This window comes from Diaporthe amygdali, assembly GCF_026229845.1.
Source record: "Diaporthe amygdali strain CAA958 chromosome Unknown NODE_14_length_1008325_cov_65_372321, whole genome shotgun sequence".
NCBI lineage: Eukaryota > Fungi > Ascomycota > Sordariomycetes > Diaporthales > Diaporthaceae > Diaporthe > Diaporthe amygdali.
In genome coordinates, this window is record NW_026517034.1 from 4,191 (window position 1) to 17,617 (window position 13,427).

General features: G+C 47.8%; 5 protein-coding genes across 5 annotated transcripts; 2 read left to right on the plus strand and 3 right to left on the minus strand.

The window, feature by feature from the left end:
• Positions 1-1,156: 1,156 nt before the first annotated feature.
• Positions 1,157-4,753, plus strand: J7T55_003308 (uncharacterized protein; the record flags this gene model as incomplete). Its single annotated transcript, XM_053143319.1, has 11 exons — positions 1,157-1,198; positions 1,361-1,538; positions 1,879-2,199; positions 2,361-2,460; positions 2,544-2,579; positions 2,842-2,864; positions 2,922-3,149; positions 3,201-3,255; positions 3,315-3,778; positions 3,864-4,561; positions 4,697-4,753. 11 exons carry the CDS (start codon positions 1,157-1,159, stop codon positions 4,751-4,753), a joined length of 2,202 nt encoding a protein of 733 aa, XP_052993560.1.
• Positions 4,754-5,138: 385 nt separating this feature from the next.
• Positions 5,139-6,911, minus strand: J7T55_003309 (aromatic hypothetical protein aminotransferase; the record flags this gene model as incomplete). The annotated part of the gene is made up of 3 exons (XM_053143320.1): positions 5,139-5,396; positions 5,453-6,615; positions 6,734-6,911. The coding sequence occupies 3 exons, from the start codon at positions 6,909-6,911 to the stop codon at positions 5,139-5,141; spliced, it is 1,599 nt and encodes a 532-aa protein (XP_052993561.1).
• Positions 6,912-7,475: 564 nt separating this feature from the next.
• J7T55_003310 (uncharacterized protein) lies at positions 7,476-9,824 on the plus strand (the record flags this gene model as incomplete). Its single annotated transcript, XM_053143321.1, has 7 exons — positions 7,476-7,481; positions 7,595-7,645; positions 7,725-8,544; positions 8,602-8,944; positions 9,014-9,031; positions 9,211-9,379; positions 9,459-9,824. 7 exons carry the CDS (start codon positions 7,476-7,478, stop codon positions 9,822-9,824), a joined length of 1,773 nt encoding a protein of 590 aa, XP_052993562.1.
• A 68-nt stretch (positions 9,825-9,892) lies between these two features.
• J7T55_003311 (TPP-dependent 2-oxoacid decarboxylase domain-containing protein) lies at positions 9,893-11,647 on the minus strand (the record flags this gene model as incomplete). Its single annotated transcript, XM_053143322.1, has 1 exon — positions 9,893-11,647. One exon carries the CDS (start codon positions 11,645-11,647, stop codon positions 9,893-9,895), a length of 1,755 nt encoding a protein of 584 aa, XP_052993563.1.
• A 618-nt stretch (positions 11,648-12,265) lies between these two features.
• Positions 12,266-13,208, minus strand: J7T55_003312 (uncharacterized protein; the record flags this gene model as incomplete). The annotated part of the gene is made up of 2 exons (XM_053143323.1): positions 12,266-13,099; positions 13,152-13,208. The coding sequence occupies 2 exons, from the start codon at positions 13,206-13,208 to the stop codon at positions 12,266-12,268; spliced, it is 891 nt and encodes a 296-aa protein (XP_052993564.1).
• Positions 13,209-13,427: the final 219 nt, after the last annotated feature.

Genomic DNA, 13,427 nt, shown 5'->3' on the forward strand with positions numbered 1-13,427 from the left:
TAATAATTATATTTAACTTTTTATTTTAATATATATAAATAAAAAATTTAAAAAAAGTAAAAAAAGAATTATTAATATTACTATTATTATTATAATATAATTATAGAATTTATTTATAAATAAAGGGTTATATAAAGCTATATTATTTTATATTAAAGTAACTTATATATTTAATAAAGTATATATTTAAATTTAATATATACTTTATTAGGCATATAAGCTACTTTAATATATTATAAACTATATAATATTTATAAATATTAAATTGTAATTAATTATAATAATATATTTTTAATATTTAATAATTAATATTTTAAATTTAAAACTATTTTAAATATTTAAAATAAATTTAATTAGTTTATATTTTTAATAATTATTAATATAATATAACTATAATTATAAATAATTATTTTTTTTACTTATATAATATATACTTTATACTATAACTAGTATTATATAATTAAAACTATAATATTAAACTTTTTATTAAAAAATTTAATATAAAAGTAATATTAATTAATAAAGCTTAGCTATAGTTATAATAAAATATATAATATATTTATTATTAAAATATTATATTAAAAATAAAAAAATATTAATATAAAAAAGTTAATAAAAAGCTAAAATATTATAATACTATTATATTATATTATAAATTTAATACTAAAAAGTATACTTTTATATATAATTTTAAATTATTAAGCTACAAAAGTATTATAAAAAATTATTTTAATTTTAGCTTTAAAAAAGAATAATTAGTAATTTATTTTAATATATAAAAAAATATATAAAGGAATTTAAAATATATATTATTTAATTTAATTTATTATTTAAACTAAAGGTTTTAATTATATAAAGCTTTTTATTATTAATTATTAAAATTTTATTATAATATTAGTATTAATTAAATTATATAATATATTATATAGTTTTATATTATTATTATATTTTAAGGGATATATAAGGTAAAAAGTTACTAGTTACTTAAAATATTAAAAAATTTAATAATAACCTATTTAAACTAATTTAATTATATTTATTAAGCAGCTTAGTAGAATAAAGTAGGCAAAAGTATTTCTTTAGTAGAATAGATAGAGTTAGTATAAACTTACCCACTTAGTTTAGTTGAATTAATCCAGTGTAGTTAGTTAACACAATGGGCAGGACGTCCAAAGCGGCCCTGGAGTCTATACGAGCTGTGAGTGCGGCGAGCTGTGCTTGTAAGTCAATTACGAGCCCACCAAGGTGGCAGGCTTCAACGGGTCTTTTTGCTTTCGAGAGGCTTCGAGGCGTGGTGGCGGTGTTTGCAGCAGACTCCTTAGGGGCACTGTATTGACATGTCCTGGAGTGTGCGTCACAGTATCCACACGGTTGGTATCCATCGCATCTGCCTTTGCGTCGGCGGCATGCGTCGCAGGCTCTCGCCACATATCGATCACGGCTCTTGCGGGACAAGGCATCCGCTTGCTCGTCGGCGCTGGCACGCTTTGCACTCATGGTCGGCTGGTCAGGGCAGCGCTGGGAAAGGGGCGGAGAAGGTTAGAGCGAGAGAAGAAAGATCGTTGGTGCGCGGGGAACGGAATGCAGGAGATAAGAAGACGGCGGATAGCGAACATACCCATGGTAGGCTTTTTTTTTTCGTCAGCGACAAGAACTACGCGGAGGGCACAACTTTACCAGACAGTTGGAGATGCTTAAAAACGATTCCCCTTCCTGTGTCACCCTGCAAAAACACAACTTTATCTTCCTGAGACGAACGTCCAGTTGCAGGTGTATCCGCTGCACGGGGAGCTTTAGGAGCCGCATGCCTCGCGCGTGGTGCATTACCGCAACACATTATACGTTCATCAGCTGCCTTGACGAATGCCAATCATTCAGCACAAGGAAGAGAGCCGACCTATTGCAACGTCCGTATTGGCATCCTGGAGGTGCACGAGCCGACCTCACCCGCAGGTTTTGCCGAGACGAATGCCGGCTGCAACTGTCGCATTCTTTTGACATGCCAGATACCAACCCTCAACCTTCGAGATTATCTGCTATGTATATCCTGCTCTGATCGTGCAACCAACTTTGACGCGCTTGCAAGCAGCATAGCAGAGAGAACGGTATCACCAATCCAACTCTTGCCACCCTACCATGCCGTGTCCACTGTACACTGTCGCTTGAAGCTTGACGACGGCGGCTGGTGGATGGATGACCGTAGTTTTGCGTTTTAAGAGTTATTGATATGGAACGCATTCACTTTGCTCATCACAAACATCATTTTGTACCTCATCCGGCAGTAAAAGCGCTCTTGTAACATCTCCCCCAAACGAGTTTCTGTTGTTGTGCATAGATCCGCCGCTAGCGTGACACATCAGTATTGGGCTTGCCGGCATGGAATTCGGTCCTTGATAGCGGCTGGCACACGATAAGGCTTGATATAGAGCAGCGAAGAGTAGAAGTCGACACGACATACATGTACGGGGGTAGCTGGTGCGCGGTCGGGCAATAAAGCCCTAGTCGGTCCAGAAGTGGTAACTGGTTTATCTCCACCTTGTTAGTGAGGGCCCTTTCCCGCTTGCGATACGGAATCAACGGTAACCCCAGATTCCGAACTTGTCATGAGGAAGATGTATTAGTAGTGGTTGCCTCTTCGCGGGTATCGTCCCATTGTGGAAGTTGCACAAGCACCGTAGCTACACCACCGTATTATTCGACGTAGCTGTAAATCAATGCCAGTGCTGCCTGTGTAAATTTTTGAACTGATGAAATAGACAGGTCGACTTATAAACTACTCATACTACTCTATGATCCCGTCGCATTTTGCTGTCGGCTTCTCTCTCCCATACCATACACCAGCTACACCGCTGGTATTACCACGAGTGAGTGCTCACACTATCGTCACCTCACACTCCCACTGACCACCGACCTCTCGATAGTGTCTGCCAAAGGAGGCGAATATAATATGGAAGCACTGGCTCCAATCCCATCAGGGCCTGAGCTGGGCTCGGTAGAGGAGCTTCAGGGCCGATCCGTCAGACCTTTCAACACTATATCGACGTTGGCCGTTTCCATGACACTGATGGCGACGTGGGAAGCGATTTGCAGCACCATGGGTTCCGGTCTGATAAGTGGAGGACCCGTATCTTTGGTGTATGGTTCTATCCGTAAGAATCCTTCACCCTAACGTACAGAGAAGCAATCTGACTAGTTCACAGTTGCTTTTATCGGTAGCATGTGCACGGCCTTGACGCTCGCCGAATTGGCGTCCATGTACGTTGTATTCAATTCCAGAACCATCCGCACACTGTTTGGCTGACTGACTCCTCAAGGTACCCTCATGCTGGCGGACAGTATCATGTTCTGTCTGAGATCGTTGCCAACAAGTTCAAACCAGTCCTGGCCTGGTACTGCACTTACTTGACTTCGCTCGGCTGGCTGGCCCTTTCAGCTAGCGCCCCCTTCCTGGCCAGCCAAATGACCCAAGGACTGCTCGTTTTCAATTACCCGAATTTCAAGCCCCATGCCTGGCTTTCCAGCTGTATATATTGGGGCATACTTCTGGTTGGGTATATCGCAAATGTATGGGGCTATCGTATGCTTCCTTTGTTGGAGAAACTTGTCATGATTCTGCATATTCTATTCTTCATCGTTGTGTTCGTTATAGCGCTCGTCCTGCCCCCGGAACGCAAATCGGCCAGTTTTGTCTTCACTACCTTCGTCAACGAGACTGGATGGCGAAGCGATGGAGTTGCTTGGTTTCTCGGACTACTGACCTCATCATATGTTATGGTTGGTAAGTTTCATTCAGTGCTCAGTCTTGGTGTTGACCAGACTTCGTACTCATGCTTGGACTGAGCCGATCGATTGACTGCTGCTAGGTTACGACGCTGCAATGCACCTTTCCGAAGAGATGGCAGATCCAAGAATCGAGGTGCCTCGAGCGATGGTTGGTGCCATCGGCTTCAATGGTATCTTAGGTTTCGCTGTCCTCCTTGCAGTCCTGTTTGGCATGGGTGATATCGAAGCCGCCTTGGGAACGCCTACAGGCTATCCCATCATCGAGGTGTTCCACTGGATGACGCGCGGCAATAAAGCAGCAGCAACTGCTCTTACCTGCACAATCGTACTGTCAGCGGCCCTTGCCACGCTCGGTTTGGTAGCAACAAGTTCCCGAACGATCTGGTCTGCCGCGCGCGATGGCGTACTTCCAGGCTCTGAATATCTGGCCAAGCTTAGTGCACGACACAACGACGTACCTTTCCTGGCGATCACCTTCACTACCGCTCTGATGGCTCTGCTTGAACTCCTCAATATCGCATCTACAACTGCGTTTACGGCTATCCTATCACTCGCTGTGGTCGCGCTGTACGTATCGTACCTGATGCCTGTCAGTGTAATGCTGTATCTTCGACTACAGTTACGCAACGATATCAAATGGGGGCCTTGGAAACTCCCTTCTCCGGTAGGACTGATCGCCAACATCATTTCCGTCTGCTACACTACAATCGTCATTGGCTTCCTATTATTACCACCTGCTCAGCCTGTTACTGCTGTCAACATGAATTATGCTGGGATTGTACTCGGAGGGGTCTTACTTTTTAGTACAATAGGCTGGATCGGTCACGGTCGGAAACATTACGAGGGTCCGATTCTTATCTAGAGTAAATTCAACGAGACTTGGAGCGTAAACCGACACAAAAGACGTGCAAAGCTGAGGAGCAGTGCAATTCGAGCCTCGTTCATAGCCAAGCCAAGCAGTGTGAATTAGTCGATTTGTTATCCTAGCGGGAGACCGCCAACAGTATATCTAAATGACTTGTACACAAGACCTCTCTAGAAACTCGGTGTGAATTAGAATAATACTTTGGAATCTGGAGTAAAAGAACTGCTGGGAAGAATCTTCCTCAAAGAATTAGTCTGGTGTCTTGTTGGGTATACATAGAGTCAAGTCAGATTTACATTTCTGCATCGTTAGCCGTCCAGGACACACGGAATCTTTCGTCAAGACCTGTTATAAAACCTGACACTATCATATTGCACATGCGAATGCGTGCAATTTCTCTCGAATCGATGGGCCCTTTTCTGCCATCACAGCCCTCGGCTTGACCAAGAAATCCTCTTATCCGCGTGGTCTTCTTCATCAGTCATCCACTTTATGACCATTGGAAGCTCTTTTTCAATGCACCTCCAAAACGCCTCATTGCTTCCTCTATCTTGTCCAAAGATGCAGCAGCGAACGTTGTCCTGTAGAAAATCTCCTCGCACCGAAGATCTGCGTTGGCATTGAACCAGCTGCCACGAGCTACAAGTACGCCCTGTGTGATTGCTTCCCGCCAAATGTCTTCCTCAATTTCAGCCTGGGACTTGACCGAGGCATGGGGGTGCTTGCGCCAGTCCACGCATAGCCATTGCTAGGCATAGTTAGTAGGGGGAACCATTGTGGGAATGGAGCTCATGATGAACTTACGAACATGCCTGCTTGCGCTGGCTCCCATGTAACAATGTCTCTAGGCAAATGCCTCTCACAGGCTCGAACCATGTAGTCCCGACGCTGAGTATACTCCTTTCTCACGTGTAGCAGCCATTCAAGATAGCCGGTGTGACCCCAGAACTCATCCAAGAGCTTGAATAATGCCAGTTGACTGAAGCCACTAGGTCCTTGCGTTGATGTGTCTGCGTGGCCCTTGTACCTCTCGACAATTGACTGCGGGGCTGTGATCCAGCCTACGCGAGACCCCGGACTGATGACCTTGCTGAAAGAATCCATGCGCATAACACGTCCGTCGACATCGATGCTAAGATACGACGGAATAATCATTTTGAGTAAAGCTGCTGATGACCAAGAGTTGGCGGCAGTTGGAACTTCTTCTCGGGTTGATGACACGTATGGATCCATTTGAAGGAAGTAATAAGGATCATCCTCTATGATAATCAAGTCATGCTTCTGCGCCACGCGATAAATATCTTTGCGACGACCGATGCTCTGAGTCGCACCTGTGGGGTTTTGCCCCGTGGGAATCAGATACAACAAAAAGGGTTTCCGCGCATCGCCATGCTCCGCCGGCTTCCAGTTGTCAAGAACATGAAGTAGGCTTTCTGGCAAAAGACCTTGCTCATCCATGGCGACTCCGAAGAAATTGACGCCCATGGGCATGGCAGTCTCAATAGCACTCGCGAATGTAAAAGCGTCGGATAGGACATAGTCGCCTGGTTTGGTGAGCATGCGCAGTGCCATGTCCAGAGCCGAAGTGTTGCCAATCGTCATGGTGCATTGCCAGTCGGAATAGGGCGGGTCGTGTATGATCTCGGTATGTTCTGTGATCCATCGAAGCAATTGCGCAGACCCGCTTCCTTGACCATAATTCAAGGCTACGGAGATGTCGAAGACGCTTCGTCCTTCTGCGATGTCGTTCTTGTTTGCTTGGAGGGCTGCGTTCTGCTGGACGATATTGGCTCCGCATGTAGTGTTACTCGGAATGAATGTCGGAGTAAATGAGAACGTTTCGAATGGGAAGAACTCGCTGAGTGGGAGACCTCCACCAAGGGAAATAACGTCGGGATTTTGCAGGTGTTTGAAAGCCGCCTTCAAGGACGAGCCGCTCCGGCTTCTCGATTCGAGAGTTAATCGATCTAAGCCTCGGTTGGGTCATGATCAGCAGCGGTCCCTAAGCCCTAGAGCTGAGATCGATGAATATAATGAGAGAAATAGGATAGAGAAGAAAATTAAAGAAGAAAGAACAAAACTCACTGCTCCAGTCCTTGGCCGGAGGCTTGTGTTTCTGGCTCCTGGTCTTGAAATTCTCAGTGTTGCATGGCGCTGCAACACCCCATTGGCCGGGGTGCACGGAGCGACGAGCAGGTCGCAGTAGGTCCGGAACGACATCGTCCACTTCTGAGGCGTTCTGTAAGTCAATGTAATCCCCCATCGCCGCGAGGAATCAATAGAATATAATCCTGACGATTCAGCACAGTCTCTTCAATTGAAACTGAATTGAGTCTTTAAAAGGGCACAGTTGCAGAATCTATTCATCCTGATATACGACGGAAAGTATGAACCCCATGACTCCCACAGGGGATCCACCACTCGAGTCCACATCTCGTCGGACTAGACGATATACCTGAGCCAATTGCAACACTCTGTGGAAACGGAAACAATTGGCGATTGTGTACGCACCTCGCATTTGAGCACGGACGATGACTGGTCTCTGGGGCTCTTTCGGCCAAAGTTACTCTCCGCGCCCTGCAACTTCGCTCTTAGTAGATGGCGGGTTGGGGCGGCCGGAAAGCGTTAGTTTTTCTAGCGATCTCGGCGTGATGTGGGGATCGGAGTTCCGTGCCCAGATGTCCCTAGTACGTGAGTATCAGAGCGAGCAACGAGAGGGAACTAGGTTCGCCGAAGACAATTTCCCCGAATCTCCCTTGATGACGCGAAAGGCCCACGGATCCAGCGTAACAAAGATGATAGGCATCATTCGACTACGAAATCCATCATGAGCGTAAGGCTCGCCGCATGCGAGCCCTGCCGGCGGTCGAAGCTGGCATGCAGCCACGAAAGACCCGTTTGCAAACGATGCAGCGACCGGAGTAAGGGTGACCTCTGTGTTTACAGATGTCGTCCGTTTCGGAGAAAGATACCGAGAACCCACAACCAAGAGACGGAGTAAGTTGTGACAAGAATCAAACAGACTGTTGTCAAGACGCCGAGTATTTCTGAGAAACGTCGCAGAGTACCTGAGCAGATGGAAACAACAAACCTCTCGGCCTCGTCAACAGGCGCCTGCCGTCCCTCTTCCGATGCGGTGTCACCCGCCGAGGCTCCATCGGCCACTTCAAGTTCGACGCAGCCATACCGCTACCCGAACCCGGGTTATCTCGGGCTCTCTAGCCATTCTGCTTTGTTCAGCCAGGTGTTCTCCAGTGACGAGGGCGGTGCCTCCCCTCGACATGTCCCTCAGCAGTCCTGTCTGGCCTCTCCCATTGATTTGATCGGCAACCAGGGTGTCATGGACAGGGCCATGCATGCTTTATCCTTTCTAGACCACATGGACATCTCCGAGGTCACGCCTCTTCTTCGTTCCTGGCTCGAAAAGGGAGTAAATCTGCCTTTGGCGGGCCCAATAGTCTCCGAGTGCCTGTGGTCAGTGGAGCATTGGAAAAATGTGTTGACTCCAAACCCCAGTAGTAGAGAAGTCCACCTTTCCGGCCCGGAGATCACAAGCGCCGGGTGTGTTGCCGCTTTGTTGGCCAACACATTGAAGCCCCTTGAAATGAATTCCAATTTGACAAAACATGAGTTTCTTGCTCAAATGGTCGAATCCAACCTGAGATGGGAGACTTTTGGCATTTTCTTTGCCGCCGCAGCGAGGGCGGCTTACGATACTCCTTCTTTTCCACCTCTCTATACAGTCAACGAGCATCGCAGAAGACTCATTCAGAGACTGACATACATAAGCGATTGCTGCTTGGACACAAGCCTCGCTCTTGATTGTTTGAACGACCTTCAGCTGATCCTCCAATACGAAAACTTCATTGTGCACTCCCAGATCGACGGAGATGAAAGTAAGATGTTTCGTCCCAACACAGTTGTGCAAAGGCGCAGCTGACCTCTTTTACAAGGCTACCACTCTTGGAGACGGATCGGGGATCTTTCCAGCTCCCTTTTTGCTTTAGGATACCACGAGAGTGTTGAAGAAAGCAACCCAAATGTCCCTTCCTTCGTTGTTGACTTGCGGAAGGCGTGCTTCGCGCGGATATACACAGCCGATAAAAGCCTGGCCGTGTTTCTAGGACGGCCTCCCCGTATATCCAAAGATTACTGTCATTTCAGGATGCCACCGATACCAGATGGATGGATCGACGATCACCCTCAAATTGGAGAATCATCATCGCTTCAATCTCGCAACACAAATGATGATGTTACCGAGGAACTAGAACCCATTAATTACACAGCAGATACACGGTGTGCAGCTCTGTTCGCGTTGCTGAAAGAAGAAGTGTTGCCACTACTGAGAAGGAGACACATGTCCAGCGTCACCGAAGACATCATGTGAGCGATGCGCAGCCTTTGCAAATTTGGGAGCCACGGAACATGGCTGACCGTCCTAGTCAACTACGCGGGCGAGTTGAGAAGTAGTGGCAAGACTTGCCGGCCCATTTCAGACGGGCGACCAGCCTCCCAGAGTGTCGAACAAGTCCATTTCAACGAGACTTTCTCGCGGGCACCAGGCTGGACTATCTACATATTCTTTTTCTGCTTGGCCTGGTCTCAGAACCGGGACTGTTTGGGCCCAATGACGATCTGTTGATGGTTGCTACTGAAATGCTGTCAATCGTGGTGGAAGTCATTATTCTTCGTGACCAGTTGGTGAACTCTGGGTCGTGCTTGATCTGGAAGGTAAGTAATGGCACATTCGATTTAGGAAAATCTCCACCGTTTAGGGGTAACATGCGTAGTCTCATGCTTGGTTGGACAGGTCGCGCAATACGGACTGCCCGCTGCAGGCGTGATTTCTCTCGCACTATTAAAGGCAACCGCATCGGATATGCTTCTACACTCGCGTTCAAAGATGATACAAGACCTCAGCGTTCTGGTTGCGGAGATCAAGACAGGCGCATGGATCCAGGCTGGCGAGCCAAACTTCGCTTTGTTCACTCGGGCAACTAGGACAATACAAGCTTTGCTGGACTCATTGCTGGCGGCGAGACCGGTGACAGCAGCAACTCAAACGTCAAGAAATGAACAGGCCGAGATCTGGGAGCCTTACACTAACCATCAAGTATGGGACTTTGAAATGGAGTTCTGGTCGAACTTAGCAGAGCATCCCACGCTTCTGGGCTAAACTACTTGGAACTAGATTGTGTCGTTGAACTGCATTCTGCTGATAGTTCCGTCTATATTTCTTTCCAGTTATGCCCCGCCACCGTTTCTCTTCACCAAGTACTCGGCGAACAGCTTTAGTGATCGTGGAGCATCAGCCATGTCCATCTTGACCTCGACCATGTTAAACCCCTTGCCGTCTTTAAGGTCGGGACGCTCAAGCACCCCACGAAGTTGGCCCCAGTTGTCAGCCGCGAATGTGCGTACGGGATAGGTAGCATCAGCGGTTGGTGCTCCGAAGTAGCTGGGCGCTTCCAGGTTTCTCCACGCCTGCACATCGTTGTAGTCGGCCGCGAATCCATGTATGAGGCGCTCGATTGTGTATCCGTTGTTGTTGAGGACAAAAATGATGACGTCGAGCCTGTTCCGAATCATGTCGCTGATCGATTGCGCAGTCATCTGGAGGCTGCCCTCGCCCTCAAACAAGATAGTCCGTCCAGATCTCCGAACACCTTCCGTACTCATATCCCTCTGAGCTAGGGCGGCTCCTTGACAAGCGGCAAGCATGAATCCAATTGAGAGCCAGATGGTTGAGTTGATGACGACGGTATCTTTTGGAAGAGCGAGACTATGACCGCCATAAGAAGCCGTACCAGTTTCCGTCAAGACGATATCCCCTTGCTTCAGGAAATTCGACATGAGCAACCAGAATGAGGACTGATCCACGATGGAGCTGTCATCTGGACGAGGGAGACTTTGAAGCATGACCTTGGGTGAAGGACATTCATCCGGATACCCATCAGGGGTCGGCATCTCCAGGGTTTGCAACCTTCCCAACAGCTTGGAGATAGCAGACTTGATAGGAATCGGACAACCATCAGCAGTATGATTCCCCAAACTGCCCATGCAAATGAACTCAGGCTCGAAAGTCACTGCAACAATGGGGTCCGGGATCGCAGTGAAGCCGAAAGTATTCGTATCCGAGTAGAGTGGACAAAAGTGAAGAACTAGGTCTCGCTCATTTACCCAAGTTTGATGTGCAGCCTCTGCTGCAGACCCGAGATGAACACCATGAAAGTTAGGAAGGGTTTCGTTGATGATGCCCTTTCCGCATGGCGTGGTAAGTGTAGGAAATCCTGTTACCTCAACGAGGGCGTTGAGGTCTTGTGTGATCCCGAACCTGGCACTTGGACCGTCGACCAAGATCATAGGTCGCTTGCAGGTTTGAATGCGAGCCACAACTTCGTCGATGCTTCGGTCCTCATCCATTCCCTGGCAGCTGGGGATCGAAAGGTTTATTGCAGATTCGGGTGCAGGAACCTGAAGCCTAACCATGTCGGTCGGCAGCTCGATATACACCGGCCGACTCTGTCGGAGACATTCCGCCAGAGTTGTGTCAATCATCCGGGGAGCCGATTCCGCATCTACCAGATTCGCCTGGGCAACTGTGACAGATTTGTACATATCCGCAAAAACTCTGAAGTTGCCGTCCCCCAGTGAGTGGTGCAGACAGGCGCCGGCGCGCTGAGCGGCGACCGGAGGCGTTCCGACAACGTGTACAACCGGGGATCTCTCAGCATAGGCGCCCCCAATGGCGTTGATGGCAGAAAGCTCCCCAACACCGAAGGATGTCACAAGAGCTCCGATGCCTTTGATTCTCGCATATGCATCTGCGGCGTAGCCAGAGTTAAGTTCATTGGCATTACCGACCCAATGAATGCCAGTGGACTCCAGGTAGTCCAGCATAGTCAAGTTGTAGTCTCCAGGAACGCCATGAAGGGAACGCAGCCCAATTTCGGCAAGTCGCCGCCATAAATACTCTGCCAGGTCGATCTTTGGCGCCATCGTTGATGAATGATATTTTAAGACTTGTGGTAAGGGAAGCAAAACTGTGTAACTGTCTGGGAAATTGAAATTCAGATCTCGAAATGTTACGTGTGCTCATGATATGAATGCATTTCACCCACCCACGTGCACCAAGAGGCGAGAAGGCTTTTCGGGCTAAGATCAACAAATTATCGCGAAGATTTGAGGTAGGAATACAAGCGTCGGACCCCCCCCCCAAGCTGTAGAGTCAAGGCACGCCCTTTCGGGGAGACGAGGACTTGAACGACGGTTGGCCGATATCCACATTACTCCGATCTTAGCACTCGGGTGTTTTGGGCTCCGCGGCTCTTTCGACCACGGGTCTGGGCTTACACGCCGATGTACGATTGAGAAACAAAAATTTGTGCCAGGGTCAAATCATGAGTGTAAGTGCGGCCCTAAAGGTGTCCCCCAAGCTGATCCTGGACGCTGGGCCAGTGGCACGAGATGCTACGGTACGCTGGTGTCCAGATACAGCGAGATCGAGCTCAACAGAAGGCCAGATTCTGCGGCAATTCACAAGCCGCAAGACAGTTGGAATGAGAATTTGAAGGAGCTTATATCATACTGGAGGATTATGGAAGCGAGCTGTCGCTCTTAGAGATTGGCCTTCAACTTGGCCAAGTTCACCGGTGGTAGTTTCAGAACCCGAAGCGCGTTCCCTCCCATAAAGCTCTCGACAGATTCCTTTCTAAGCCCTCCTTCCTCGGCCACGAGATGGTTCTTCACATTTTCTACGCAATCCTTAAGCCCAAGCTGCGGAAAATTGGTCGCAAACATGACCTTCGACTTGCCGGTCGTGTTGGCGAATGTTATGAACTCTGGGGCATAGTACTTGGGCGACCACGCGCTGGTGTCAATGTAGACGTTGGCGTGCTTCCACGCAACGGCCACTGTCTCCGCGGCCCACGGATAACCAATGTGGCCCATGATTATCTTGAGAGCCGGGAACTTGAGTGCGATTGTGTCGATGTACGGGATCGGGCGTCCAACTTCGCTTGGGCAAGCTGGCGCCGTGTGACCGACTTGGGTCAGGAAGGGCACGTCAAGCTCGATGCACTTGACGTAGAGGGGCCAATAATGAGGGTCAGTCGGGGCAAGGTTCCAGAGCCAGGGCACCACCCTCAGCCCCACAAAGCCTTCCTTCTTCACATAATGCTCCAGCACTTTGACCGCCTCAACGGGGTTATGAAGGTCGACGGCTGCGAGCCCAAAGATTCGATCTGGATAGGCCCGAGTGTACTGGGCAACTTCCTCATTCGAGAAGATCATTTGCCCCGGACGACTCCACGCCGAAAGGCAAATGTGAGTGACTCCGGCTTCGTCCATGAGCGCAACAACTTCTCTTGGAGACTTCCTCTTGTTGGCGATTTCTGGATCGGAGTGACTATACGCGAAAAGTCGAGACACTTCAGGGATGGCTGCACCTAGCTGCGGTCAACAAGTTAGCAGCGATATTTCGTAGAGTTTGAGCGCTTCATACCCCTGGAAGGTTGGCCCAAACATCAACAATGGGGTACTGGAATTTGGGGGACGTCATTGTCTAGAAGAGAATTGTCTTGGCTTGATCAAATTGGTATTTGTTTACAGTTCCACTCCAAGGAACTTCTCTCATTGCTTTTTCAAAAGAACAGAATTGATTGAACTACGCCCTATCGCAACTTCTTAAATCATTATAGGGCGGCTTAGTTCGGCAACAGCATAGTGCACGGGGTTCGGAATCTGCAAGACTGGGGTGAGGGGTTGAAACTCTCCGATC